The sequence below is a fragment of the Patagioenas fasciata genome, chromosome Z (assembly GCF_037038585.1).
Source record: "Patagioenas fasciata isolate bPatFas1 chromosome Z, bPatFas1.hap1, whole genome shotgun sequence".
Taxonomy (NCBI): Eukaryota; Metazoa; Chordata; class Aves; order Columbiformes; family Columbidae; genus Patagioenas; species Patagioenas fasciata.
In genome coordinates this window covers 18,283,151-18,310,598 of record NC_092560.1, presented here as the reverse complement: position 1 = coordinate 18,310,598, position 27,448 = coordinate 18,283,151, and the positions used below count along the sequence as shown (strand labels likewise).

The window sequence follows — 27,448 nt, the reverse complement described above, 5'->3', positions numbered from 1 at the left end:
TAAAAAATTCCTAAAATCATTTCTCTCACATTTCATATTTTCCTACTCACAATCAAGTGCATATTTAAGAGGCTCCCAAATAAAGTAGAGGTTGGTTCTGACTTCACAAATGAATTATTCAGGAGTAAATATCATGAGCTGGTTTTCTATAAATACATTGCATATTAATGTAACAATTACACTGTGTAGGTCAAGCTGACCTTTAATAGACACACAGCCTATTTATACATTCCATGTTGCTTATGCTATCAAGAGTACTTAGATGGGACTTCTTTTCTTTCAGCCTTGCAAAGCCCACACAAGTTCAAATGACACACCAGTGTGTCTTTTCATGCACCCATTTTCTTTGCAATTATTGAACAGACTATAACAGTGAACTTTACGATTGCCAATAAAGAGAAAGAAAAGCTGCATCCTCCACCAGCTGTAAAATAACTAGAAATGTTACTTCTAACAGCAACATTTGATCTGGAAGCTGTGCAGAGTCCAGCACAGAATTCATGAGTGCTCTTCCACAGACTGCAAACCCATTTCTCTGGGTGTGCCAGCTGCAGGGCTGCTGGTGCCTGCTTGGGACGTGTTCTGACTGATGGACCCAGCAGTCCAGGAGGAGAGCACACGCTGGGGAAGCCATCCTGCAGGAAGAGGGTGAAAGAAAGTGGGTGCAGATGAGTGAGATGCAGTATGAGGGAAGGGAAAGATAGCAAATTGTAGCAAAATGGAGAAAAAGGAAAAGAGCGAGGGAGGAGGACAGGAGTATGCCCAAGTGCAGGAGCTGCCGCAGTACCTGTGCATGTCAGGTTTGATTTATGCCTTTTGCAGTTTTTTCCTTTGAGAATGGCACTCTGAAATGTTCTCATATATTGTTCTTTTGCTGCAAGTCCAACACATACAGCTAATGACACAATGTTTTTGACCTATGGATCTAATAATATGGTAGAAATACTGAGAGGATCTAAGATGACTAAAATGGGAGAGAAAAATACACAGTATCTTTTTCTGCTCATTCTTTGAGTCTGATCCATACTCGCACTAAATTGGGAAGAAATCCTTTGACCTCACAGGTCATGCACCAGGTCCGTTGTTTTTCATTACGTGAGTGTAACAGAGCTTATTTCCTTTGCTTACATAAAACTCAAAACTAACACCAATCAATTGTTCATTTCTTATGTTTGGGTTTTTCTGTAGTAGGAACGGGCATGTGAAGTAGAGAAAGCCATGTGGGCCAGATAATCCTTTACATTTCTACATCCCTCTAAAAGATGGGTTTATAGAGCAAAGGGCTGCACTTCTCAGATGCTTGTGATAAATACTATCCCTCCTTTTAAGTCTTAACAGTGAAATGCTATCAGCTTAAAAAAATCACTTAGCTAGCATTGTAAATGTCTGTTCAAGTAAACATGATGCACCAGTTGATTGTTTGGTGTCCATTATACACAGGATGATTAAAACACAAGAACAATATGAGATTTTGGTAGGTAAAATTAATACAGAACCAAACAGATAATCAATATTGCATACCACAGGTACTCATATCTGTTACCACACATATTTTTTTAATTGAATGTAAGGTTCTAGTACAATGCCATCCAAATTTGTTAACTAGTATTACCCACCTTGGCTAGTCACAGTATTTACATCAAATTAAAATACCTTTTCTTTTATGCAGGTTTACAGAATTATCTGAACACAGAATAATGAATGTGGACACTTAAAACCTCAGAATTTCAGGAAACAATGTGAGTGTTCAGTGGAGATACCCAGCACTCCCTGTGTCTGCCTTCCAAACTGCCTGTTGTGCAAATGATCTTGCCTACAAATGAGGTGGTGCCTCAGAAAAGAGTTAAAAACCATAACGTGCGACAGAAAAGTGGGTGGATTATTTGTTTTCACATTTCTTCTATACGTGTAGGCATAGTAGTAAAAAACTAAAACCAGAATTCCACTTGCAAAAATATTTATTGAATTGCACCGCTATTTCATCACTTTTGCATCACTTTCATTAACTAAAATTTGAATTTTGTGAAGTCAGTGGAGATTTGAAATATTAGCCTCTTTGATATCAACACCAACTTAGATGTCTGCACATATATAGGCTATTTTCCAGTATCTTCTTGGCCATTTGTTTGTGAAAGCTGTGCATTAAAACACAATATCTACTGCAAATGTGGGTAGTTTTTTTTTCCCTTTGTAAATTTAAACCCAGTCTGTCAGTTTTAACGAAACATACAGGTGGTTACTGCTTTGCACTTATTTCTAGGCCACAAAACCCTTATATTTCTTTTTTTTAAAGAATACTAATTCTAGGACAAATATAAGAGTTTGGAGAGGAAAAATAAAAAACCCAACCAACCAAACACTAAAGCACTGTGAGCAAAGAGACCCTGAAGAAAATTTTACTGGAGTAATTTAAATAAGATTTATCCACCAAAACTATCTCTATCAATCCACATTGATCTCATGTGTTTTACTGAGATAATGAAGAACAGCACCGAGTTACCTGATAAACTTAATACCTAATTTTTAAAAATGCTGGTCTTCTGTGTCTCCCAAGATGGATTTGAGATTTCAAAACACTTTCTTCCTGTGCCACAAAGGGGGAAGCCTCTGGATCGTACTACGTGGTACAAGCTTAATACAGGGGAAATGTATAGAGGAAAGGTCTGAAAGCTGAACAAGCTAGGTCTGGGAAGCAACTGAAATAAGCCCGAGCAATGGAAAAATAACTGAGAGCTGATCTTATTTCTGAATCTTCATTAAGTCTGAATTGAACTCCAGTCAACATATCTAGCTTTTCTGTGATCTTCAATCTGCCATAAAGGTTCTATTCCCGCTAATGGGCTCTTCCCAACCTGCTTTTCTTCTCTAATTTTTAAAAATGATTTGATGAAGTCTATTTACTGTTTCAGATGAGTTGTTATTTTTTGTTTTGTTAGCACTATTTGAGACACCACAGGTATCCACAGCCCAGGACCTTTGCTTTAAGAGAAAAGATGAGTGCAAAGGATTGTAATGAAAAATTACAAAACTATAACTTTTCATTAAAAAGCGAAAAATTTAGATTGGAAGTATTTTCTCCTTCTAGCGAGTGAAAATCTTGGCTACCAGGTGGGTAAAGATGAGACTTACTGGGTGCAGCAGTTAGAAAGCCTGCTCACCTGCAAGTAAAGGAAGCCAAACGTGTAACTGCCATAAATTTCTCATGTCCTTTTTCTGCATTAAATGGGAATAGCTGGGCACAGAGTGCTGATGACTCCACACACACAGAGGCAACAGACTTTGGCATTAACCAAAGAGAGAAGCAATGTGAATCATGATGAGAGTAGAAATAATGGTGTGGATATTGCAAGAGCTAAAATTGCCCTTGTGTTGGCAAAACAAGTGTCAGCTTCAGCTTTTGAAGAAGGAAATGGAAAAGCCGATTTGTCTTGTCCAAGAGATACAGAGAAATTTAAAACGCTGTATGTGATGTTGCAAAGAGAACTTTAGAGAAACCTAAATGCAAGGAAGTGCTACATACAGTTTACGGCCACCAATGCTTGGAAGTTCTCACTGTGAGTCATATCTTAAGTCTCTTTAGTCCCTCACATTTCCCTCACAAGTGCTATTTCTCACGACACTTACTACTACAGCAAGAAATGTCCTATGGACACACATTCACCAAGTAAACACCTGGCCTTGAATTTTCTGGAAGCCTACCAGAAGCTGAGATTCAAATCACCCTACGGATGCAAAGCAATCATGGTTTTCCTGTGAACTTCTCAGATCAAAGCAACCATGGTCTTCCTGCTAACTTCTCAAAGAAAAAAAAGAATTACACCACACTTGGATAAAGCAAGCAAACTGTTAGCATGCACGTAACACAGTGGGATGCTTGTAGCATTTTTCCTAATGTCAGCGATAATCCATCCAATGTCAAACCAGCAGACCCTCATTCTTTTCTATATTCCATATGATAAATTACCTACCTTTTTTTTTTTTCTATTTTTTTTACCCCTGATTTACTAAAATAAAAACCAGGAAAGAAAATAAATACATCTCTACAAAAATACAAGAGGATAGGATTTTTGTACCTTTAAAATTGCTGCAAAAGCCAGAGGTGAAGTGAAACAGTGGTTACCATATACATCAGCCAAGTGACCTGTTTTAGTTAGCACCACAAGGAATCCATTTCCTAAGCTACAAGTCTTGGTGGAAGTATGTATACCAATACATAAGCGTGCAAAACTCTTGCAGAAAATTCAGAGACATTCAGACTCATGAAAGCAATGGACATGAAAAAAAAAAAAAAGTTTCATGGGGAGAAGGCAAAAGGAAAGTATTTGTTTGCTTTTGCAACAGAAAACAAAAAAAATAATAGGAATACCTTCAGCAAGTGGGTCCAGTGTGTGAATCATGAGCTGGAAGATGCTGTTCCTCATCAGACTGTTGTGGAGAGACGCAGAGCTTCCTCCCCGCTGGAGCCGTGGCTTGGTCTAGGTGGAAAAATAAGGGGAAATATTTAGGTTTTTTTTTTTTGTTTTTTGTGTGGAAACAGGTCTGAAACACTATGAATTGATCACACATGTCACTACACAGTGAAGCATTTTCAACCATCACCTATAGCAAGTTAGATTAAACTATACACCATATTAAGCATTGCCATATGTATACATGTTTGTCTGGATGGGATGGATCATCAGATTAGTTATTAGTCTCCCAAGGCTGAAAAGAAGCGAAAAAGAATCTTTCTCTGTGATAACTCTTAAAATATTAAGAAAATAAACCCCCCACATTTGCACCAGGAAGAATTCATAGTTTGTGTTCCTTTGTAGAACATTGTGGTTGAACCTCTGAAGCAAGTTCTAATTTTTATTGCTTCAGTACATTGCAAATTATATGCGGATTATAAAAACTGTGGACAAAAAGGGCAGAGAGCACCCTTTTTTAATGGTAAAATCCTACAGCTCAGTCAGAGTGAAACATACTCCTTGCTTTGTTTCAATCTATTAAATGCTGATTGCAAAACCAGATTGTGAGTGTGGTAAGGCATTGCAGACACTCATAGCAATGGACCTACCACAGAGGCATCTTTCACACACTTTTAAAGAAATATAAAATGTATTCTGAGGTTCTTGTCCCCATGCCATTGTCTAGGACAATAATCAATGCATTTAACACATCCCATAGAGTAAGGCTGCTTTGTGGATGGCTGTCTGCTTGCTTCAGTAAAAAGGATAATCAGAGCCAACAGATTGCTGACTAATAAGACCCTGAAATCCAATTATAGGAAAACAACAACCCTGAAGAAAATAGTATTTTGCAACAATACATGGTACATGGATTAATCCTTGGTGTCATACAAACACTAAATGAAAAATTATAGAAACTGAACAAGAAAATTAGTTCACTGCTTTCTCATTGGAAAGAAATTATTTGAATTCTATAGCAGCACAGGAGGGGGAATGAAATCCCAGTAATTTAGAAAAACGCTGATGTGTGCCAAACCAAAGAAAGGCTTGTCTCACCACCCTCCTGAGAAATAAATGCTCAGACACATATTAATTGCTACCTACCGTCAGTGTTTGGTCATCCTTGTCGCCAGCATTAGGTGACTGCATGAACAGGAAAAAGAACAAAAAGAAGTGTCAGATGGAGCATACATAGAAAGGAAAGGCAGTAAAACACCACAGATGTCCAATCCTATGAATGCTGTTGTCATAGGTTTTTGAACCAGTCCAAGTAAAGCATCCAAGTGATCAAGTAATTCAGAGTAAATTCACACTGCAACATTGCAGGAGACTTTTATTTTTGTAATTTTCTTGGATAGAAACTGTTGTCACTCCAGGGCCTGGCACGCAGCAGCTGCGCTGCAGATCACGATGTTCAGTTCACACAAATTACTCCCAGTACGGCAACCAGTTTGAAAGAGTGAGGGTTGAAAAACTAGAAGCAAGAAGAAACTCCAGATCGACCAACAATTCAACGAGAAGCCTAAAAAGGAGAAACAATACTCCGGCATTTTTCAGGAAATGACTGAGCACAGAAATTTTAAAAAGATGTTTCAGTTTAACCACTTCAAGCAAATGGCTATTTAGCCCAAACTGGCAGCTCTGGCTAAGGGCAGGCAACATGGCACTGCTTTGCCATGAAGAAAAATGCTTTCAAGTAAGTGATGTATCCTAGAGGTGATTTGTGATTCCTTTCTCCTATCCTTAGAAGAACAGCAGCAGAGCACATCATCAGGCATCACTTCTGAGGCTGAACTGAATTTGCACTAAAAACAAGCATATGCAAAATTTTGCATCTGATTTTTATTCCTGAGTTTTGCTTGCTTCTTTAATAGAAGTAAAACTTGTTAAATAGGAACCCAGGACTTTTGTCATGGAATATGTTTCCATGACATCTTGAAAGTTGTGTAATAAAAGTTGTGTTATTTTTCCAGTAATTTTGCTTATCCTGAGGAAGGAAAGTTAACACCAGAATACAAAACATGAAACTCCAGTCACCAAGTACTAACTAAAATAGGACACACTGCAAACTCCAGCTGTCTCACATTCAATCTTATTTGGTCACAACCCCTTCCCCACATACTGGCATGTAAATAATTTCCTCCATCTCAAGGCTATTGTTTGGTGCATTACATAAAAAACCAAAATTAAATCACAACTCGTCTACGGACCATCACCCCAGTGCAGTGAAACCCGGCTTTCGGACACATATCAACACTAACTTTCAGGACATGCCTTTTGAGTTAGTGAATTAATCTTGAAGGTTAAGTGGAAGGCAAGCAGTTATGAGTAACCCTTGATAACAGAGCAGATGCTTTATGTTCCATAATAAGTAAAAGAATAAGCAGAACTGAACCTTTGTCAAAAATGTAACCCCCCCAGCTGTGAATATTAACTTGAAGAAGAGATAATGAGGCAAAGAAAAGATCCTTGATCTTTGTTCTGATAAAGGAACTACCTGTCACATCTGAAATTAGTCTTCCCGGGTGTGACAAATGGTTAGGGGAAAAAAAGCTTTATGCCTCTACTGCATAGAAAGAACTTTCAATGTAATGGAAGGGAAAGGAAAGAGAAAGAAAATACAAAACCTGTGTTCTAAAATGTCAATAAAAGCATGGATGCAGCTTAGAAAATTTTTGCATAATGTGTATATTTGTACATAGTATAGATGCACATGCTCTTTCACACACTTGCAAATCCATGCTTTATTTGTGCACACTGTGAGGGACCTTCATGGGAGGGAAAATTTACCTTGGAGCAAAATTTGCAAGAAAGCAAAAGAGACAAGCTAGGAAAAGTTACTGTCTCCAAAGAAGCAATTTAGGACAGTCAAGTCCTTAAGATCTGTGAGCATAGTTACAGAAGTAAAGCTTGTGAGATGTGGATGAGAGTTCCAAACTGAAACTTTAACAAAAGTTTAAAAAAATATTATTTATTATTATTATTTGTGGCTTTGGCCTTTTGAATATAGGAAATTTGTTTCTTAATTTTAATACTGAAAGACATGAGAATATATAATCGATAAATCTGAGTAATTCATTGTGTTCTACCTGACAAAGGGTTGAAGAATGTCACTTTGCTTATGGCCAAGAAGAGTTCAGAGCATTCAGCATGCCTCAAAAATACTGAGAATGCTCTAGGCTTAATATGAAAGCATTCCTAAACAAACAAAAAAAATCATATTGAAGGAAACACTGTCGTTTACTTGAAAGGGAATGGCATGAAGCTGCATGAATGTATAAAAACAACTATGTGATAATTTGTACCATATAATTTAATTTGGAGAAGATAATTATAAAGAGAAAGAATAATGAAATATAATTTGCATATATGTTAAGCAAATAAAAGTGAAAAACACATCTGAAGTAACTTAAATCTTCATCAGTACAGAATGGGATGCAACATAGCAAAACAAATTTTTTAAATTGTTTTTTTCCACACATGATTAGTAATGCAATTGTTTCTGAGCTTAACTTGCCAGCAAAGTTGCATCCTAGAAGAAATATTCAAGACTGGAATATAAAGAGAATTTTAAGACACAAAAGCCTCCACAGTTTTAGGAACGGGAATGTAAACAATGGTTTCACATTTTGGTGATACTAAATACTTATAATGTCTGAATTAACTCCTGGATTAACAATAATAACACCTTAAGAAAGTCTTTTAAACTGCGGCAGTGAAAAAGTCAGTTATGGTGTTGCTGTTTCCATCATGTATTTGATGGCATTTTGTCCCCACTGGGATGGCAAATTAAACCATTTCCCTATTGTTTAAAGTGAGTTTTAAATTTAATTGTTCATTGCTATGTAAGTTGGGTACCACATACTGCATTGCAAGTATTCTGAAGTATCATTTTTCCTTTATAGAAACATTTGGTATTCAGACATTTTATGTAGTATTTTAATTTAAGACAAGAGTCTTTACACTGGGAGTGAATATTATATTTTTGGACATACTCAGTAGTGGCTTCATTAAAGACACACTTTTCTGTAAAGATAATTTTGCTCCTAAATCATGGCAACCATTGTATAACAGCCTCCTCAGATCAGAAAGTGATGGAAATTCTGTGTCATCTGTGTATGACAAATATTTCTGAAAGACTTACTAGTAAAAAATTATCTTTTGCAACTACATATAATTTCTTTAAAACCATGCATATATTACAGTTACACAAAGTGAAAACAATGTACTCTAGTATACTGTCTTGTAAGAAAGTATCTGGGGTACAATCCCTTATATTTTAATCCAAATAATAAAAGATTAATCATGAGACAATTCACTGATTTTTTTTTACAGAATTAACCAAAGTATTTGTTGGCTCTCCTGTATGCCACAGCAAGTACTTAAGAGTTTGCGCATCCTCCTGCTTCTACTGTTTGCCCCACCTGTGCTAAAAGTCTTAAAACATTTTATTTCAAAAAGAATGCAAAAAGACATATCTACTTGCTATAAAGAAATGAACTTTGCTATCCTTTTCACACATCTCTTTTTCCTGGTGACAAAGGTCCATTAGTGGTTAATCCTGACATCCTCCTTGCCTTTTTTGGGAATGTATGTTCCTGAGAAACAGATGCTTGAAGTAATTAGTGCATGAGATGATGCCTCACTAACTATGTGGCGAATCTCCTCATGCTTTCCTTTAAAATAAAGTGCATAATGACAGTCAAATGAGGGTCAGAATCTATAAAAAAACCTCAAAATATTTGATATAGAACATGCTTGTTAATAAAAGATGGCCAGTAAACTGAACTACTTATTATATTATGTATTCCCAAACCAGAATTAAGAGAGCTGACTGCCTGCAGCTCTAGAATTGCCACTCTAGCTGAAGTTTCTGTGTCACAGGTTCAATAGCCTGAAACGACTAGCAAACTGGACTTCACACTCCCTTCCCCAAATATGAGAAAAATCAGGCTGCCAAACAACAGCAGGTAAAAACAAAACTGGATTTCAATCTCTCTTCTACTGTGTGGGTTCATTTCTCTTTCCTGATTGCTAAAAGTTTTCCAACTATAATAGCTAAAAAGCTAATTTTTTAATCAGCTTTTAGGGGAACAATGACAGTTCACAATGTTGGAAGTGTTATGCTGAATGCAATATGGTGTCTCTAATTCCTGTAGAATATGAGCCCAGATAAGGTTTTGATAAATTGTCTCAAGATGTTTTTTTATAGTGAAGGACTTCTGTTACTCCCTCTTATGCTTGTTTTCAAAAGTAGCATCTGGAATCTGCAATTTTATATTTACCAGTGAGTCACTGTTTGTCAGTCCTGAAGTCAATTACAGGTGATAGTTCTCTTGGTGCACAGGGGTCTCTAATCTTTGCAAGACATTTCTGCTTAAGGTCTGTGGTTTTTTGTTAGGCAGAACTGCAGAAAAATTAGATGTACTTCAAAGGCAGCCACTGAAGTCAATTTAGTTAACCTAAGAGGGTCTAGATCCTTTCTAAAAATCAGTATTCTGTGTGCTAGTAATGTACTTGGTAGAGAATGGCTCTCCATTTATTTGAAATTATGTTAGGTTAATGCATAACTAAAATCCAGTGCAACAAAGTCAGCTAGACAGATTTCAGAAGTTAGTCTAATAAAACCAAAACCAAACCAAACCAAGCATCAAACCAACCAGGCATCGAACCAACCCACCAACCAAAAAAAAAAAAAAAAAAGCAAGGTACTATTTTACTATTTTATCTAGTTCTCTTATTACATACCTCTTTCGGATTTTGGAGATCCCTTAGATCTCCCTTCCGTGAATATCTCAAAACAATCCCATGTTATAGCCCTTGCCTACGCAATGGGTAGGATTTATATAGTTGGAAGGAAGCTGAAAAGTTCAAGTCCTAATGATCTCAATATACTTAAACTAGAATTCTTCCAGATGGAAAGTAAACTGATGGTAAGTATTTTAATTTCCATATTACTACTTAGTAGAGCATTACCAGAATCCAGTCTGCGAACTGAGTACAGAACCTTGGATCTTATTTAAAACAGAAGAGGAAAAAGCTTTAGCAAGCACACTGGAGAAAAATAAACTAAAACTTCCTTTCACTTTGCCTGCTCCTTCCTTCCTTCCTTCCTTCCTTCCTTCCTTCCTTCCTTCCTTCCTTCCTTCCTTCCTTCCTTCCTTCCTTCCTTCCTTCCTTCCTTCCTTCCTTCCTTCCTTCCTTCCTTCCTTCCTTCCTCCCTCCCTCCCTCCCTCCCTCCCTCTCTCCCTCCCTCCCTCCCTCCCTTCCTTCCTTCCTTCCTTCCTTCCTTCCTTCCTTCCTTCCTTCCTTCCTTCCTTCCTTCCTTCCTTCCTTCCTTCCTCCCTTCCTTCCTTCCTTCCTCCCTTCCTTCCTTCCTCCCTTCCTTCCTTCCTTCCTCCCTTCCTTCCTTCCTCCCTTCCTTCCTTCCTCCCTTCCTTCCTTCCTCCCTTCCTTCCTTCCTTCCTCCCTTCCTTCCTCCCTTCCTTCCTCCCTTCCTTCCTCCCTTCCTTCCTCCCTTCCTCCCTCCCTCCCTCCCTCCCTCCCTTCCTTCCTTCCTTCCTTCCTTCCTTCCTTCCTTCCTTCCTTCCTTCCTTCCTTCCTTCCTTCCTTCCTTCCTTCCTTCCTTCCTTCCTTCCTTCCTTCCTTCTTTCCTTCCTTCCTTCCTTCCTTCCTTCCTTCCTTCCTTCCTTCCTTCCTTCCTTCCTTCCTTCCTTCCTTCCTTCCTTCCTTCCTTCCTTCCTTCCTTCCTTCCTTCCTTCCTTCCTTCCACCTTTCTCTCTCCTAAAAGTAAACAGGGAGTTCTACCTGAAGAAGCAGATTTTTGTATTGTTGAATAAAATAAATACAATTCACACAGAATCACAGCATGTCAGGGATTGAAAGGGACCTCAAAAGATTATCTAGTTCAATACCTCTGCCAGAGCACAAACATCTGGATGAGGTTACACAGGAATGTGTCCAGGTGGATTTTGAACGTCTCCAGAGAAGGAGACTCCACAACCCCACTGGGCAGCCTGTTCCAGTGCTCTGTTACCCTCACTGAGAAGAAGTTTCTTCTCATGTTTAAGTGGAACCTTCTGTGTTCCAGTTGGTAACCACTGCCCCTTCTCCTGTCATTGGTTGTCACTGAGAAGAGCCTGGCTCCATCCTTGTGACACTCACCCTTTACATATTTATAAACATGAATGAGGTCACCCCTCAGTCTCCTCTTCTCCAAGCTAAAGAGACCCAGCTCCCTCAGCCTTTCCTCATAAGGGAGGTGCTGCACTCCCTTAATCATCTTCATGGCTCTGCGCTGGACTCTCTCAAACAGTTTCACAAGAACCATACCCAAAATTGAATTGACATTGGAAGCTCACTTTATTCATCAAAATAAAGAATTGATCAAATTAAGCCAAAACCGCAGAGACATTGAGCTGTACCAAATTTGAATACCTGGCTGCATTTACAACTGCTTGTTTACAGACACCTAGTATGAAAGTTCTAGCCCTGGGCAAAGCAGAATGGATTTGTTCATCCAGATCAGTCTCCTCCCTCATACCACTCTGTTCATGAAACTACCCAATGCGCATACACATAGTGAATTCTCATAAATGTTCAGAAGAGACGCATCTTAGCTGATTCAAACAATGAGAAATGGATGGTTTAAGGTATCAGTTGCTAAATCATATGCTAATGTTATGTCAATTGATTTAATTTCAGATTTATACATGTACCGTTATCTGAAATAGGATATTACTCATCCCGTCAGCCTGTTGGACCAGTCATATGTCATTTAGTTATTCCACATGTATAAGAAAGTCAGAGTCTGCCCTGTGTCTCTTACCTTCTCTGAACTTGCTTAAAGTCAGGTATCTTTGGCTTAGGATGGCAATGTAATAGCTCAAGCTTAAAGACATGATGAGTTTTTAATCACCTTAGTGTCAGAAGTAATTACGCAGTTTTAAGTTGTCCTCTTATTCTCATTTCTAACTTGTCAATGAAGTCACCTTTTGCGATTTTTTAAAATTATATAAATTAGCAAAACAGTTCTGTACATCCGTGTAACTTTTAATGGGGTAAAAGAATCTTAAAAAAAATAAATCTGGAGTTAAGTACTTACAGCGGTCATTAGATACTCATGCACATAAAACCTTTGTTCACAAGCGACAGTTTAAATACTTCAGTATGGATTTATTTGGCCAGCTTTAAAATACCTGGATTTGAAGTGTTTAATATGCTGCTACTTGATCAACAACATTACATGGGAAAGCATTAGTGAGTGTTCCAAGATTAAGTTCTCAATATTTTTTTTAAAAGTCTGAATTAAAATCACCCATGACAAAACTACAAATTCTGGGCAGAGGGCTTGGAAGGTTTTCAGCTGAACTCCAACAACACTACAGAGACTCCTGACAGCAGGTGCCTCCTCTTCATTTATTACAACTCAATCAAACCTCAGTGGCTCAGTAAGAAGCCATCTAAAAAGCACTTCCTAGGACTTCTGCTTACCTAAATTCACAAAGGATCTGCTACAGATTGTGGAAGCTTCAGAGTTTGTCTTAAAAATAGTCACAATAATGTCCAGAGAGGAAAGTGCTTGGTGATGCTATGCTGATTTGCAGCTACCGAATAAATCTCATTGCAGCAAGCTGGCTGTACATTGCAGAGGATCCATCACAAGGGCAAAACGGCTGAAGCTTCACTGCCTGTCCTCGCCCAGCACCCTGGGGACCTTGAGGGACGCAGGCAGCTCCAGCTGCAGAGAACCCAGCCTGCGCAGCCCATAGGGACCATCTGCTGAATCAGTGTGTCCTCAGCTGCCCTGGTCACCTCTCCTTTCCACCAAGTTCTGCTCACTTCTCTGTCTCACTTCACAGCTGCCTTTCCCCTCAGGGGACTTCATCATCAGACAGCAGAAACTCAGACCAGATCTGGCTCTCAGGATAGCAACTGCAAGAAGAATGTAATCAAACGTCAGGGGGCATGTAAAATAATGAAGGATACTGAGAAAGCTAGATGAGCATTGCTAATAGTTGATGTTTCCCACAGTGTCTGAAGGGGAGAAAGAATAGAAGGTAGAACGCAGGCCCTTAAATGAGACAAAGGGAAAGCCTGGGCATGCTGTATTTATCCTGTGGCACTATCTTTTCCATGAAACAAAAAGTAACATTTAAAAAGGCCTACTTTACACATTTAAAAAAAAAAAAAAGGAATAAAATGAAAGATAAGGCTCACCAAAACAGTCAGGATGATGCTTAAAATACAAATGTTTCAAGGAACTGTGCGTCAAAATGGAAAGTCCTCATCCACCGTGTGCACAGCACCAGCTCTGAGCTGCAGGACTCTGGGTGTCAGTTTTACACCAGCCTGATGATAGCAAAATATAGCCGACTGTTTCTGTTCCTCCATTTCCCCATCTGTAAGCTGGGAATAGAGCCACTGTCAGCAAATAGCTTCATTCTGAATAAGAGGGAGGATTGCTTTTGGGCAGGTTATCAGGTAAGGCTGTCTTCTCTTCAGCAATTAATTTTGCTCTTTTGCTTTTGCACTATCTACTGAGCATGACATACATGTTCATCTCAATAAGCTACAAAGCAGAACTTCTCTGAGAGAAGCAACTCCAATAGCTATAGGAAGAAGATCAAAATGTACCTCTCGCAATGGTCTTTCAGCTAACAAACATCAAAGATTTTTTATCTTTTCGGACTGTTCATGGTTTACAAGATTATATGACAATCAAAGCACATAAAATGTTCGGACTTTTTACATCTAACAGGATGTTAGACTGATTGTTCAACATTGTAAAAGGAAAACTGATGAAAATATGGTTTTATTTAATGCACATACTAACTGGACTATCATATGCTTTCTCAGTTTAAAAACTGAGAATCAGACATTAAATCTGAAGCAAAACAAAACATTGCTAAGAGCAAATACCTTAATTTTGCAAATTTGACTAAACAGTATTCCAGGCTCACTGTCCTTATAACAGACATTGAATACCATCTACCGTCATATTCATCCTTCAGATAACCATTTTCAGCTATTTTCACCACTGCTTTCTAGGTCTTTCTGATCGCCCGAAACATGCAAATGCCATCTAAGACTTTGTCTTGTATCTGGCGAGGGTGTAAGAAAAGGTAGGGAGAAAAAGCATTAAGAAAAAATAGAAAACAGATTTTACAGAAACACCTGCAGATAAGAAATCAGCACTTTACTGCTAGCAAGGCTCATAGAGCTGCATGCAGAAAAGCAAGTCCAAATATCCAAATTTCATCTACAACCATAAAGCAAAACAAATTGTTTTCTTCACATTAGGTGAAGAAAAAAAGGACCACATCAGCTTTTGTCTTACTCTGATTCCTCTTGCCTTTTAATTACTTTTCTACAGTGTTCTGCTTTGCATTAAGATGAAAGAGAAGATCTGTGGCTCTGTAAGCTGGGCTTCTGGAGACCACCAGGCACATGCTCTGTAAAATCTGCATTTATATGCCAGGTTACTTTTAACTCCTTTGGAGCCAAGAGATGAAACAGCGGCAGAAAGACCTGAGGAGCACCATTTCTAAATGTAGAGTTACAGCACTAAGGACTTAAATCAGACCTGCCCCATTTTGGCTTTCAGTGTTTGGATAGTTAATTTAGGGAATTATGTCCTACATTGCATAGCAAAGGATAAACAGAAAATATTTGTGTATACCTTCTTCTATCAGCCTGCTATTTCATGCTGCCTTTCATACTACTGATTTGTCTCTACAGCCAGAACAAGATGCCTGCAGGTAATCCATTGCCACACATAATCCAGAAGCAGTGGCTATGTTGCTTTCCTCAGCAAAACCTGGTCTTCTCAGAACAGCTTCTTAATATTTAAGGTAAACCTACAGCTTCAAGGAGAATTTCTACTGTGATCCAAGAGAATAAGGCATTTGGGGAAAGAGATGGCCTGGAGTTTGGAAGGACTGAATCATGGAAGGGTGTAGTAGGAGACGATAGCTACAAGAAACCATGACAGAGTTCACGGAGTAGTGAGGGTAGCAGCCTAAGAAGCTAGTGGTCCTAGCTCATATCTGCCTTACACCTCTCATTCCATTTACAGCCTAGGACAAAAGCACTTCTTTACATCCAAGCCACCAGGTGAGCTTTATTGCAAATCATGAGATTTCTCAGAAACTTTTGCTGAGATATGTTATTTTGGATACCAGACAAAATCACAATCTGCAAGGTCTTTCAACTAGAAACTCACAGTAACTCCATCCATCTTTTATGTTATCCCATTCCACTATAAAAAAACTTATAGTCTCATTTTTCTAAGCTTTGGAAGAGTCACACGCAGACCATGTCATTAAGGTGTAAGCCTTCTTTTATCCAACAGTTGCTCCACAAATGCTCAGTCTGCCTCCATCTTTTCTGGTTACGATTTTTGTCCCAGAACTTCTCCTTCTCTCATCATGTCTCGGACCTTCTTGCTGCCTTTTTGCTCTTCTTTGGCAGGCACAATGCCCATGGAAGCCCAGTCTGCCATGCACACCTCTGCTCCAGGGACTGGCACAACTGTTTATCTGACATGGATACCCCTACTGTTCGAGTTATCTGCTTTCATTAACATGTACAATCATAACGACCTGCATTTACCAAGGAGAGGGCTGCTATGACTCTCTGGTTTAAAAGCTACCCAGCTCCACCTAGGCTTTCGTCAGAGTGGAAGTTATGAGAAACGGAAGGATCAGGGGAATCCTTTAATAAAAACTATGCTCTTGCATTAAGTCAACTCACCATGACAGAGGGGATATGAAAACAAGACTTGGACTTGCATAGCAATGCTGAACCCTCATAATGAAACATTAAAACAAACAAGAATACTTTCTGAGTCTCCATCTAAATGATTGGTGATTACGTAATAATAAAACTCCAGTTCCTGTAGCTAGGCTCCAGGTTGGCATGTTTGTGGCTTTATTGACACTCCAATGCACTCCAATGGAAAACCCTGGTTTTAAGTAATGCCATACTGCCAGATGTACAAAAATCTGGTTGTTCCACAAGAGGACAACCTAGTTCCCTAGGATAAACCTTTAACACAACTAAACTAATCATATAAATAAAACTGTAAGGTGAGGTAAGCTGGAAATCATGTGTTTTGTAGTCTAAAACTGTCTGGAAGTAATCCACAAACCAGTTTTTGGTTCCATAGAGAATTCCCATTGCTATGAATCTACACGTTTCTGTTTTGACACAACACTGTGATCATTCTGTAAGCATCTAAAAACTTCATTAATCAATGCACACATGATTCTCTTCAAAATACTCACTCGAATTCTGAGAAACTGAAGTCTCCAGAAAACTAAATTGTCAGTACACATGGTTCTTTCATATGGGAGTTTGTGAGGCTCCAATATGGATTTTACCAATTTAATCCACGTTTTATAAAGTTGTGTTCTATGCATAGCCTTTTATGGTAACCAGCTTTTGTGCTTACAGTGCTGACCGAGGGAGCCAGGGAGAACAAATATATTTGAGTCCTGAAATACCATCTTTCCATTCATAAAATGTTGTGTGGCCAGAATGAGCAGAAACACAGATTAAAACTCCCTTATTCTGCCTGCCTCATGTTGTTTTACTGAAGACATCTCTGTGTATACATGTTTTTAATATACTCCATAAATAGTATTCCTGAAGTTCTGCTGTGGATGTCTATGGCAATATCTGAAGGGTCCTTTTTATATTATTTATTTTCTCTTTTAATTAAAATTTGTGCTTACTGAATGGGTAAGAATCATTAGAACTGTTACTGTCCCATTATTGTTAACTGTGTTTAATTTCCAAACTGAAATCCCTTATATACAATCACAGAAATCTTCTCTCAAACCATTCTAGTTAAATCTGAAGGATCAAAACCTTTTCATTCTGGTTGACAGAGATTTTGCAATTACATGACAAAAATTAAGAAGGTCAGGTAAAATCACCATCTTAACATAAACAAAGAAATAACAAGTATGGTGGACACTGGTATAGAAAACCCCCAACAGATCAAACAGACTCAAAATCAGTTTCACACTACCAGGAATTAATGCCATGGGATTAGCATAAAACTAAACTAATTGAGAATATGCAGGAAGAGATGTGGTATTTATTCCACAGCACATTGAAGCAAAGTATCAGTCTCATAATTTGTTACATGTAAAACAAAATACAGTGAAAATAAAAGATGCATTTTGCAATATGAATGTTTTCCTCCCTCACAGTTCTACTGGCTAACAGATCCAGCTATAGGAATCACTAAAGCGCTAGCTATCATATGCAACTAAATAAAAAGTCTCTTTCTCTGGATGTTACGGACTGCTTCTTAAGCCATGGTTTTATCCAAGTTCATCCTCAGGAGGTGCTCCCATTTCCCACCTTCTCCCAGACCTCACCTGACAAGGGCTTTTTCAGTCACACAGCTGGGCTCCTCCTCCACCCTGCAGATTGTCAGGAATTTGCCAGCTCAGCCTAGAGAATCACCCAGCACCCAGCCAGATGCAAAAATTTTGAGACTTTGATGTAGTTTAAAGTCCTATATCCCTGCCATGCAACATCGCAATGACCAGAGCTGAGAAGGCTGGAGGCTCTAGATCCACTTTGACAAGCAAGATGAGACTGGGTTGGGGATCTGGAGAGTTCCATTACTACAACAATACCAGTTGCCAGGATGTTTTTGGAAAAACAAAAAACATTTAAATAACTTCTTGTCCCACCTATGTTATTCAGCTCTAACATCAATATCCATTAAAAACAAACAAAAAAACAAAGAAACAAAAACAAACCACAAAACGACCAACCAAATAAACAACCCCACCAAAACCAAAACAAAACCAAACCAAAACAAAAGAAAACCACATTAAAAATTGTTTTCTTAACGCTATGGCAAATTAGTTGTGCCACTGTTTCTCTCAGCTAAATGAACGCCTGGCCGCTCTCATTAGCAGCACCCAGGGCTGCTCTACACACCACCAGAGCCATCGCACGGGCTCAGCCACCCTCCACACCCCTCACTGCTTTCACTCCTGGCTTCCAGCACATTCAGAGTCACAGACAAGTAAGGACAACATTATAAACTACTTTCTGAGCTCCTTAAAAGATGCCAAAGGAGGAACTGCAACAGGATGCAAACCCTTTTATACCTCATTTCTAGCTCAAACCTTGTTCAGGTTGGGAACAAGCAAGAGCTGCTCCTGTCTGCTGGATTAATGGTGCCATCTGGGAAACAAGGACTGCAGAATCGATCTGGTGACAGCAGATTTTGGTGTACTAATAGAATGTATTGCAACATTGCCAGTGCCTAGCAATCTTCTGGGCACAGTCAGAGAAAAGCAAAGTCCAGATTTGCATGGGTACAGACTGGTCATTTCACCTAAAACCTTGGGCCTAAAAGCTAGAAGTCCAAGTTTTTGCACAGCCTGTGGAAAAACTGCTCTCCTGATTCTAATCTGTCCTTTGGAAGAGCTACATATATTAATTCTTCTGATGAAAATCAGTTAGTTAATACAACTGTACAAGCCTTATTAACAGTTGTATTAATATGGAAAAGGCTCATCCTTTGGTTTAGACCACATAGAATGATGAGTATCTTGGATGAAAACAAGTCAAGAGAGATAAAACTAAAATGACAAAAAATGCTACCAAAACACTGAGAATACAAATTACTGTGAGCATGAAGAAATGTTCTACCTACAGAAGCAGGGGTGCCTTTCTCTTATCTACCCTCTTATTAAATAAGGACATACACTGATGGCCTGAAAATGCTGTATTACAAAGCCTTTCTTCTCTGACATGAAGCAGCCGCAGACCCAGGGGAAGACTTTTCAAGAGAAAGTTCTGAATTTATGTCATTTAGCTCTTGGAAACATGGGCTAGAAATCTTGCAGAGAAATGCAGGCACGTTGGCTAAGCCTTTCCAACTACGTCTTGACACAGAATATTAATTCTGAGATCTAAGACTACCAGCGGGATCATGAAACATTAGTGAAGCAAGTTAACTAGGCCTTCCTGGGCACGGAGACTTTCATACCTCTCTACGATGAAAGTACTGTGAAAAAGCTAATAATAGAAAGACACTGCATCTCTTACACATAAAGACAATTGAATAAATCAGAACAACAAAGAAATGTAAGTAACAATGTCCCAAACAAAACACAACACTCACATCACAATTTCTGCCAAAAGAAGTCGGGTTACACACAGAGTTGTGAAGGTCTGATGCGGGAATTTGAATTCTACTTACATAAAATTTATTTAGAAAGACAAATTTCTTCACTGTCATCACTGCACTATGGGTTTCCTATAATAGGCTGCCTGCTATTGAATCGAAACAGAGTAATTTACAGTCTTTGCAGCAAATTTCTCATTATCAATTTTCATTTAATTCCTCCTATTGGGAATTTGAGCTCTGTTTTGTTTAATTATTTCAGGCATTTTATCTCTCATGAGGTGAACTCTGATACAGAAAGGAGAATTAGAAAAACCCCTGCACTCTGTTTTCTGTCATTTAGGACCTCAGAGCTTATTGTGATGTGCATGTGCCTGACTACTTTAGGAAAAGTACATTCTGTTTTTCTGAATTCTTTTTCTCCCTCCTTCCATTAGTTGAAATCTGGCTCTGTGATCTAAACCTTGTGAGTGTTTTTTGCTGATGACAAGAAGTATTTCATCTGCTAGGTCATTTATCTCCTCAAAATTTGCCTGTTTTATCACTTATGCAAACTAATGCCTTGTGTCTAATACCTACACATTCTTCTGATTACAGGAGGAAACTAAACCATGAAGATGAATCTCAGTTTCATTTCTAAAACTATATTTTTGATGCTTTATCCTTGTGAAGACAGCCCTGTAAACTTAGATTGACATAAACCACTCACTAGGATTAAACAAATTAAAGCAAGCAAGTTTCATTTCTGTATTAAAAGGCTGACAATGGTGGTGTGGTCACATGCAAGAACTAGTTTAGCACAATGAAAAGCAAATCTTTCTATAGATAATATTCCACATTTTTTTGTATTTCTCTTCCCCAAGGTATCAGCAAAAAATTCCATCAATAACTGTGCCAACATCAATGGTTCCTTAAAAAAGTCACAAGCAGAAGGTTTTGGCTTCTTGTCAGCTGCTCTTTCTTACATTCTTCGTAGTAAAACTTCAGGTTCAAGTAGCAGGTGACTCACTCTTGCAAATGAAACAAAAAATGAACTTTTCCTATGCCTTTCTGAACCTCTTTAAAGATACTACAGAATTACAACTTTGGGATGTTAAACAGAAATAATCCCATTCCACTCACTTAATGAAGAAGTTTTGCTTCAGGACCCTTAGTCTGTTTCCAGTCTAGTCTTCAGACTGATATTCTCACAAGAAAGACCATTTTAATGTGGTCTTTTTCTCAACACATTCTGAATCAGACTTGCTTTCTATTTTTTTTTTTTTTTAATAAGGACTATACCACTAACATATTCACTGGCTTGTCTTGCATTTTTCTTTAAAACTGTCAGTTTTTCTGTAAGATCTGTCAATGACCCCCTACTTGAGCCAGAAACGCTCACAGTGATAGCTGTCATTATCTCTTCCTTGAACCACACCACTGAAGGCAAGAAACATCTGGAGGAAAAGCCTACAGAAGTATCCAAATGACAAATATTTGTCAGTTTTAAAAAAAAGCAATGTGGCCTGGCAACCGGAGAGCCCTGGATACTGAGGAATCATCAGGTTGGGCATAGTTTTCATAAGTAACTCTTCATTACACCTTTTCAAATAACTCTGTAGACGTTTCAGCACCACAGCTATAGCAGCTTCAGCCAGAAATGTAGCCATATGGCAAAACTCCCATAAATTTTGGACCATGGATGACAGTATAAAGACAGACTTTATGTTCGCTTAATGGTCAGGGACAGTTGGTCTAATAACAAAAGCTAACATCACGAGGGAAAACAAAAAGCAAGGTGGGAAAACAAAAAGCAAGGTGAGAAAACCTGGTGATGCTGAAAGTGATGAGCAGCCAGCAGTTTGGGGATAGAAGGGAAACCACAGAAAACTAGGGGCATGCACCTTTGAGCAGACTAATGCCTGCTGGTAAGGGGCTGGTTTACCGAATTCACATGCAGCTGAGCAGACTCTGTAGCCCAACAAACCTGCAGGAGAATTAACTCCCATGCTGTGTCTGCTCTAGGTGAGAATTCCTCTTTATTATCGTCACCCAAATGCACAGTTTTTAAATATGGTTCTGATTAACATCTACTGCATACGACCCATTGTTTTTTTGGGTAGCTACAGCATGAATGCAAATAGGTCAAATATACTTGAGAAGAGATGAAATGGAATGGAACATGATAGTTTTATAGAGTAATTGGCTCCCCTTGAGAATTTCTTGCACTTTCTTGTCTTTTACACTATTTTTGCAAGCACAGGATGGCAATCATGCAGACCCTTGAAAATCAATAGCACTAAATCAGGCAACTCGCCAAGGGGCTCATGCAAATAAGAGTTTTTGGGACTGAGCTCATAATTTCTAAGAGCAAATACATGTGGATTTTATAAGCTCAAAAAGGCTTGTGAGAGTAATAATCTGTAAAGCCTATTAAGCTATTAAGACAACCAAATAAAGCGTCTGCATTTTGATCTGTCTCCAATCTAAATGCTCGGCATGAAACTTTCTTATTGACATCAAGGAGGCCGAAGAAATCATTCTCCATAACACAAATTTCTATATTTCAGCTTGTGTTAGAAAAGAATCTAAATCCCAGAAACTTCTTCCACTTTTACAGTATCTTGTAGTCATGTTACACTTTCAATATTTTAAAATGTCATCTCTGTTAAAAGGACTTTAAATGCCTTAAGACAAGTGATAAAATACACTGGTTTCCTCTAGACTATATTTTTACGTGTTTGCACTATTTCACCTGCTGCAGAATCTGTGAGCCACACTACTGCCAAGGACACCTCTACTCCACTTACTTACTCCACTTGTTATTATTGCTCGACATTATTGGCTGGATGTTCTCCACAAGCATTTGTTTGTTCTTTTTTTTTTTTTAATCTTTCATTCAGAATCTGCTTAAAGACAAATTTCTGTACTGATCATAACAAGCAAGCTTCTGACCTAACAAACAAATTAAATGCAACTTTTTAGCTAATGTTCCTTGGAGGTTCCTATTTTGCAACCTATTTTAACTCAGTGAAGTGGTAAGGTTCTCAGACTTTATATTCTTTTGGTATATCAAGTAGGGTCAAACACACAGCTATAGCTAGTTTCCAATATATTTTTAATTTTTTTAGTGAGTGTCATGTGCCATCACATGTAATAATCCTAGCTTTTCTGCCATAAGCAAATAGCTGCACATTTGCTACCCTCAGCAGCAGTCTAATTTATGTTGTAAAACAAGCCTTCATCCTTCAGAATGAAAATAGTTTACAGTACTGGTTTTATAATTATGAAATTGTATTCTCAGATGTGAGATTTCATACATGTATCTTGAAATAGTCATGCTCAATTGACAGGAAAAATAGTAATGCATTCATGGCACTCTGCAGCAGCATTCACCAATTCATCCAATATTAGTTGCAGAAATATGTTTATTATTTCTCATCTCTAAAACTTTACTCTTTCAGAGTCACAGAAATGTCATTCTTTTGTCTTTCTAGTAAATGTGCTTAAATTGAAGCCATTCAATAAGTACTGCTTCTCACTTAACCACAAAGTTCCCATTTTGACAAACTATTTCTTTACCTTTTCTTTGATTTTAACTTTCATTACTTTGCTAGCCATGAAAATGTTTTATTTCCAAGACCATGCGCAATTATAATGCAAAAATAAAGACTAAAAAGGTTTTACAGATAAGCCAACCAAACTACACTGATTATGATGGGAAGTAAAAAGATTCCTCCGTTTCCATGGTAAAATGTAACTACTATATTAGTAACAACAAACAGAACCTGCAGAGCTTCTGCCTGCGTCCAACAAGAGGCCAGAATTGATCTTCTCAGGTAATGATGATTTTATTATTTTTGCCATTTATGTTTTCATGACAGGTGATATTTAATTACCACAGAAATTATGATACGTGTGAGAAAGTCTTGGATGACAAAAACTGGTGGCTCAGAAAGTTTAGTTGGAAGATGAACTGAGAGGACACAGGAATATTCCCTTCATCATGTTTATCATTTTTACTCTCACCAAATAGTGCTCACTATCTGAATGACTGAGCACTCCTCAGTGAGTGGTGAGCTTGGATTTCTAGAGAAGATATTATAAGCACTTGTTAATAATGGTACAGTTGGATGATTTTTACATTTTTCCTCCACTAGATTCAGATACAAGTACTCCAGGTTTAGTCTCCATGACACAGATTTAATAAAAATATTTTTACAATGTAAGCCAAAATGAAGTACTGTTATCCCAACACCAAGCCTTTGCTTTGTTCAGTCTGACAGCTTGCAGGAGCAAATATTATAACATTGAAATTTTGGTAATTTAATTTATTCTAAGACTCGTGTAAATAACTGTAATGGCTGTGCATTTATTTTACAAAGCATTTTTCAAAATGTAAAAGTGGACCAAAAACCACTACGCCTGCCACTGAAGAGCTGAAAACAAACTTTTACTGATTTTAATGCATGTAGTTCTCTCTGTCTCTCTGTCCATCAAATATTTCTAGCTGAAAGGCAGTTACAGTTCACTCTGAAACATACTAATTTGAGACAGGGAGAGGCCAATAAACTACTTCAGAAAACTAAATGATAGGGGATATTTGGTCTATATTAAAAATTTATTGAACAGAGTAATATTTTTTTCATTTATTTACATTACCATACACTGTTTTAGTATGCTGCCATGTGGCTGATGTGTTCCACCTGGATTTCACACATCTCTCAAGTGGCTCGTGAAGCCTTGTTTTTTACAGTATTCCTCATCCAGAATCTTTTTCTGGATAATGTGTAACAGTAGCTGTTCCTTAGAGTGCTTTATTATTAAAAGACATTTCACATAAACCCCAGAAAGGCTAAGCCAAATCTCAACAGAGACTCCCACGCTGTGATTAGAGACACCTTTTCCTTGCTTGGTACTGCTTCTCATAGCGTGTCTGGTACAGCTACAGATGTCCAAAGCCAGGAGTCCCATCATTTCTGGGGACTTGTCACTGTTGTCTCCCTCCTACGTCTTAATATGATGAATGCTTATATAAATCAGCAGATTAGATTAATATATCAAAAATTTTGCTTAGGCACTTATATTGCAGTTTGTAATAAACCGCTGATGCGAGAACAAGGGCATTGTCATTGTCTTTGTGCATAAATATCTTTACTTCAAACTGAATAAAGTTAGTAGTGGACCTAAGCCATATTCAAATATAAGATCATTAGGCTATGCAAATCACTCTTACCAGAGGTGCTTTACAGTCAGCTTAGATCAGCTGTGCTGGTCCCTATGCAAGTGGAAGGGATAAGCAGGATCTGGCATATGATCCACCAAATTTGTGGCATCTCATTCCTCCCTTTGAGCTGTTGGGACACAACTGGGACATGGCTTTCCCTGGCAGGAGAGAGGGACCAAAACCTTCCTTTCATTTCATCTGTAAGAACAAGGACTTCATTCATCCTGTGTCACATCCTGCTTGCCCTAATGTAGTTGTCTGGGTACCCCAGCATTTTTCACTTAAAGACTCAGAACTCTTTCACATACTGCTTTAAGAGGAAAAGCTATTCCCACACTAAATGTGAGAATATAAATTTCTTACAGTCTTATGGGTCTAGATTTACACTTTGCTGGAAGGGAGCCCAATCCTTGCTCCACTACAAGAAAGGTCTTGTCCCCTCATAGATCCACATTTTTATTTTTAAAATGTTGATTCCCGAGTTTATTCCAATGTCAGAAAACTGGGCACCAGAGGAACTCCATTCACCTCAGAAAAGCAGCTCCAGGTTTCCCATGTGATAGTTGCAGAATTCGGCTCAGTGTGCTATACCTTATTAACATCTTCTTTAAATAAGGGTTACTTACCTGCCAACCTCTATATTTTGGTCAGAGCTGTTTCTGAGTGAAGGCTGAGTCCTGGATTTATCACCTAAGGGAGTTCCCAAAGCACTTCACACCACTGCTTTATAGGACACAAACAGCTCTAGAGGATCCAACACAATCTTCCAAAGTTTTAGCATTTGTTCCCTTTTGAACAGATACGTGGTCTCAGTTATGCACTATAAGGAAGAGCTAGAAAGAAATCTAAGTCCTAACAAAAAATGAGTCAACTTCTTGAACTGGATTTAGGTCCAGTTTTCCTGTTTCCAGACAGAAAATGCAATTGCATTCTTTATACTGCTGCCAAATTCTTGGTTTAAATGCAGCTACAGACCTGCATGACACCCATATGTGCTGAATACATACATTCATCCATATGCTGAATCACATACATCCTATCACTTCTCAACCTCAATGATCAAAGGCAGGGACAGAACTTCTACAAGGCTGAGAGCAGGAAATGGCCCTACAAGCTACTGAAAGCTTCCGTGTTTCAGTTTGGAATTAATAAGCTGGCATGTATGTAGAATTTGTATATGAGTTTATTTAATTCTTTGAAATTTAAAATGGAAAAATATTATTGATCCAATGCTGAGAATTACTGTGAGTAGCAATGTTAATTTTCCTGTAATGCAGGAGCTGATCTAAACTCTTCTTTATTTGCTACTAAATAGCAGGTTTAAAAACGTTTTCAAGCCAGTGGTTCTAGTCTTTCAAGGATAATGGTGACCTGAAGTAGGAGGATTTGGGCTTTATTGAGAGCTTTGTTGTTTATTAAGACAGGTGAAGAGCTGGATGACCTTGGCAGTCCTAGCAGAGCTGGAGGAGGGGAATCCGGAGATGCTTCCCAGTGCTTCGTGTGATAAATCTATCAAAAGCCAGTAAAACAGTACCATGGGTAATGTGAGTTGAAGCTAAGAACAAATCCACTTTCTGTCTGTAACTGGCATATTCCTTTTCCCCTGTGCAGGCTCTGCAGCCACTCAGAGTGCTTTCCATTTCTCTGGATGCTGAAAACTGCAGGGTCTATTTTGAAACTGAAAATCTGATTAAGTGTATCTTTGATCCCACTAAAATGTGTGCTTAAGAAGTGCTTGTGAAGTAGATCCTCAGTGAATACTGTGGCTTTTTAATCAGCCACAGAAAATACATTAAAAAACAAACAAAAACCAACCAAACAAAAAAAACCAACCAAACAAAACAACCTGCCAAAACATAAATTTATCTTTTCCATGATGATCTCCCTTCTAGAGACGGCTGCACCATTGCTGTACACTTAGGACAAACTACAGAGTTTTGAATTCCTACAAAATGGCCACTACTGACTCACATCAAACAATCAAAAGATTAAGATGTCTCGTTGGTTGCCCTCTCGATGTACTCTATTGCTATTTGTTTCCCCATCTGCAAATTAAGATAACAATACAGATTTTTTGTGAAGTGCTTTGCCAGTCACACACAGAAAATTCAGTGAATGAGATAAATATTTGATTCAGTCATCCAGTACTTTCACTATTCCCTTGTCAACTGATGTTTCCATCTGCTTCTAGTTGAATCCCATACATCTTGGGCAATGTTTTTGGTCGGTGATGAAAACAAACATCTGAAGAACTAATCTTTCTGGCTGATGCTCAGAATGATTTTGTTGTTGAAATGCATATATAAATTCAAATGAGATTCAAAGTATGTTTTAGTCTAACCCAAAATCCTTCATAATTGTAATATTTTTTCAAGACATTTACAAAACAAAACATCCTTTCAACATTGTACTGAAAGTCTGCCTAGTAAAAGGCATGTACCAACATGTTAACCTGTTATAAGCCAAGACCTAATTGATGTAAGCAGAACTATCAGCAGAGTGGTGAAACAAATGTGTAAAACCTTCCTTTTATGTTCTCCAGGGTCCTGCTGCTATGGTCAATAAACTTTCCAGTTAATTCTTCAGAAGGCAGGAATCTTCTGAGCAGAGCAAAAGGGAAGCCTGTTG

General features: G+C 38.2%; 1 protein-coding gene across 3 annotated transcripts in view; it reads right to left on the bottom strand.

The window, feature by feature from the left end:
- SLC24A2 (solute carrier family 24 member 2) overlaps nucleotides 1-27,448 on the bottom strand; it is a 111,976-nt gene that overhangs the window by 48,770 nt on the left and 35,758 nt on the right. For all 3 annotated transcript variants that reach the window (XM_065860725.2, XM_065860726.2, XM_071802198.1), the window contains exons 3-4: nucleotides 5,556-5,594; nucleotides 4,367-4,475 (exon numbers count right to left, since the gene is read on the bottom strand). In XM_065860725.2, the coding sequence (XP_065716797.1) occupies nucleotides 4,367-4,475; nucleotides 5,556-5,594 (148 nt within the window). The remainder of the gene's footprint in view (nucleotides 1-4,366; nucleotides 4,476-5,555; nucleotides 5,595-27,448) is intronic.